Source organism: Gorilla gorilla, chromosome 1 (genome assembly GCF_029281585.2).
Source record: "Gorilla gorilla gorilla isolate KB3781 chromosome 1, NHGRI_mGorGor1-v2.1_pri, whole genome shotgun sequence".
Lineage (NCBI taxonomy): Eukaryota > Metazoa > Chordata > Mammalia > Primates > Hominidae > Gorilla > Gorilla gorilla.
Window position 1 is genome coordinate 38473633 of NC_073224.2, and position 3393 is coordinate 38477025.

At 41.2% G+C, this 3393-nt stretch overlaps 1 protein-coding gene across 2 annotated transcripts in view; it reads left to right on the top strand.

Moving 5' to 3' along the window:
- Nucleotides 1-1153, top strand: part of DNAH14 (dynein axonemal heavy chain 14) — a 186796-nt gene extending 185643 nt beyond the window's left edge. For both annotated transcript variants that reach the window (XM_055372090.2, XM_055372096.2), the window contains 2 exons: nucleotides 386-532; nucleotides 921-1153. In XM_055372090.2, the coding sequence (XP_055228065.2) occupies nucleotides 386-532; nucleotides 921-1136 (363 nt within the window). In that variant the 3' untranslated portion in view covers nucleotides 1137-1153. The remainder of the gene's footprint in view (nucleotides 1-385; nucleotides 533-920) is intronic.
- The last annotated feature ends 2240 nt before the right edge of the window (nucleotides 1154-3393 follow it).

Consider the following 3393-nt stretch of genomic DNA (forward strand, 5'->3'; position numbering starts at 1 on the left):
AGATGACAATGTTTGAGCACAGTGTACTCTGTCACCTTTTGTAACTGTTCTTGTTCTGTCCTAAAAAGCTCGGCTACACGATTACAATTGTAGAAATTTGCATATTTATTGTGTTTGAAGGTCTTTGTCTTCATGCTGAGGAAGGGTGTCATGGAAAAAATACATATATTTCAGTTCAGGATGATTATATAGATACACCTAAGCCTATGTCGTTTTTAAAGCACTCAGAATAGGAAAAAAAAATAAGTATTCACCTTAGAACTTGGGGCAACATGCCTTAGGCAGGATGAGCCCCTCTGGATCGGTCGGCTCAATTCCGGACGGAGCCTCCAGTTGGTCGCTGCTTCTCCTGGGGATCCCTGACACCACCTCTCTTCCATCTTAGGGCTCAGCTTCCTCTCACACTGGAGTTTACATTTTTGGTTTATTCATCGAGGGGGCAAGATGGAATCGCGAACAGAAAATACTGGAAGACTCACTGCCTCTGGAGATGTGCTGTGATTTTCCCGACATATACTTTTTGCCAACAAAGGTAACCACCCTGCTATTATCCTGAAGTCCTAAACCTCTGAGCGTTCCTTCAGTAATATACAAACCACTCTTATTCCCATTCCCTACAATTTCGCAAGGGAGATGTGATAATATACTCAGACAACAAAGATTTTAAATCTCCCAAAATATTACTAAAATCTAAAGTAGATGCTATACTTACATCCCATGTTCTCAATAATATGTACTATAAAGCCATAATACTCTTTAAATTCTCCAGGTATAATTTCCACATGCTGTTACATTAACCATTTAACCTTAAATGTATCTAATTCATAACAAATCCCTCAAGCCTAGCATACAGAAAATGTGAGCTACTGATTCACTTGACCTATGCAATTTGACTACTGGATTTTTTTTTTTTTTTAAAGATTTCTACCGAAACACCAAATGCTTCCAACCAGACAGATTCAGAACTCTATACTTTTGAATGCCCAGTTTACCAGACACCTGAGAGGTCAAGAATTTTGGCAACTACCGGTTTACCAACAAACTTTTTAACATCAGTGTATTTATCAACGAAGAAACCTTCTAGTCACTGGATCACAATGCGGGTTGCATTGCTTTGTGAGAAGAATGAAAAATAAATGTCCATATCAAACCATTTTAATTTTTTACTCTAATCAGACTTACATGTTTCAAGACATTCACATGTAGTCAACACCCTTTATAAAATATTTGTGTGTTCAGCCAGACTGGGCAGGTGCAGTCTATTTCATTTGTACATGAAAACTTCAACACAGAGGGGAATCTTACAGCTGCTTTTTATTCTAAGTACATGAGACCTGACTATGCAATGTCCCTGTGGTTGGGCTCTAGTACAGGTCAGCACAACCCGGAATACAGCAAATTTGACTCTCCTAACAGTAAAAACCACAGCACCTGGCAGGATATCAGGGCATGCCTTTATGAACTTTTTGGTAAAAGTGATTTATAAAATTATATACAATAAACTGAATATACACATGTAGAATAGATCTTTGGAATACTTCCCCTGGCTTCTCTAAGTAAACACAGAATACTACACTGCTGACCTAGCTGCAGACTTCTGAAACAAAAGAGAAGGGCCTTCCTCTTTAAAGAAGTGCAGTCTGGGCCGGGCGCGGTGGCTCACACCTGTAATCCCAGCACTTTGGGAGGCCAAGGCGGGCGGATCACCTGAGGTCAGGACTTCGAAACCAGCCTAGACAACACGACTAAACCCATCTCTACTAAAAATACACAAATTGGCTGGGCGTGGTGGCGCAGGTCTGTAATCCCAGCTCAGGAGGCTGAGGCATGAGAATCACTTGAGCCTGGGAGGCAGAGGTTGCTGTCAGCTGAGACTGTGCCACTGCACTCTAGCCTAGGTGACAGAGCAAGACTCTGTCTCAAAAAAAAAAAAAAGGAAAAAAAATTGCGGTCTGGCTGGGTACAGTGGCTCATGTCTGTAATCCCGGCACTTGGGGAGGCCAAGGCAAGAGGATCACTTGAGGCCAGGAATTCAAGACCAGCCTTGAAAACATAATGAGACCCTGTCTTTACAAAAAATTGTTTAAAAAATTAGCCAGGCATGATGAGGCACCTTTAGTCCCAGCTACTCAGAGTCTGAGGTAGGAGGATGGCTTGAGCCCAGGAGGTTGAGACTGCATTGAGCTATGATCACGCCACTGCACCCCAGCCTGGACAACAAAGCAAGACCCCATCTCTTTACAAAAAAAAAAAAAAAAAAAAAAAAGTGCAATATGGTTCTGACTTCACTCAACCTCTCTGACCACTAAAAGTCAAATCCTGAGAATTTGGTAAATTCAATGTTCCTATAGGAAGAATGTTATTCTACTAATAATGGCTATCATAACTGAGCACTATGTTGAACACTAATAATTCCTATATCATCCTCAGGCCCCTCTGTACTATGTGGACGTATCAGGCAGATTTTATACATGAGGAAACCAGTGTTCAAAGAGATTAATTGCCCACACACACATTGCTAAGAGGGAGCACAGGTAGCATTTGAAACCACATCTCACATCTCACATCTCACTTTATCATGGCAATGGTCCATGGGCAGAAAGCATAACCCACGTGTACACAAATGAAGATCCCAACAGTCCCCTCTCTCCATAGTAAGGGGGGTAGAAAAGGTGAGACTTGTACCCAGCACTAGACTCTTTTAACAGCCATGAACAAAACATGTATTTAATTGTGTCTAGGAAACTGTACCATCTATATTTAAGTAAATTGCACCTAGAAACACTCCACCTTGTATCTTTTGTTAAAATGCTGTATTTCATCATTTGCTACAAACAGTGCAAAACTAAACACCAAAATATAAATCATATACTTGGTATTGGTGCATATTCTGACACACCTACATTTTGCAATGTAATGTCACAATGTAACGTCGCAGCAGGAAGAACTGAGAGGTGAAGCTGTCTGATCTCATCTCACAATTCAGGCTTAGAGTCAACTGGAAATCCAAACAAGCACTAAAGCACGGTCAGCAGGCACAGTACATGTGTGTGTCTCTCACACATGTACTGTCTTTCAAATGCACAGATGCTTCTGTGATTCATACAAATGCATTTGAAAGTATGACTGGATCTACAATAGTTTTAGCATTTCTGTATTTTCTCAAACAGCAAATACTAAACACATGACCATTTTCTGGGAGTTAGGATTCCCAACTAACCCCTTTGAGTTCCAACATTCTGAGAGTCTTAAACAGCAGTTGGCCAGGGGTCCCAAACAGATGATCCTAGGAAAAGAGGAGGCTGGGCAGGGGTGGGAATCTAAGGGCTCCTGTCTTGGTCCCAAAAATCTCAGAGTTTCCAGCAAGAATGGGAAAAAAAAAAGGCTCCAAAG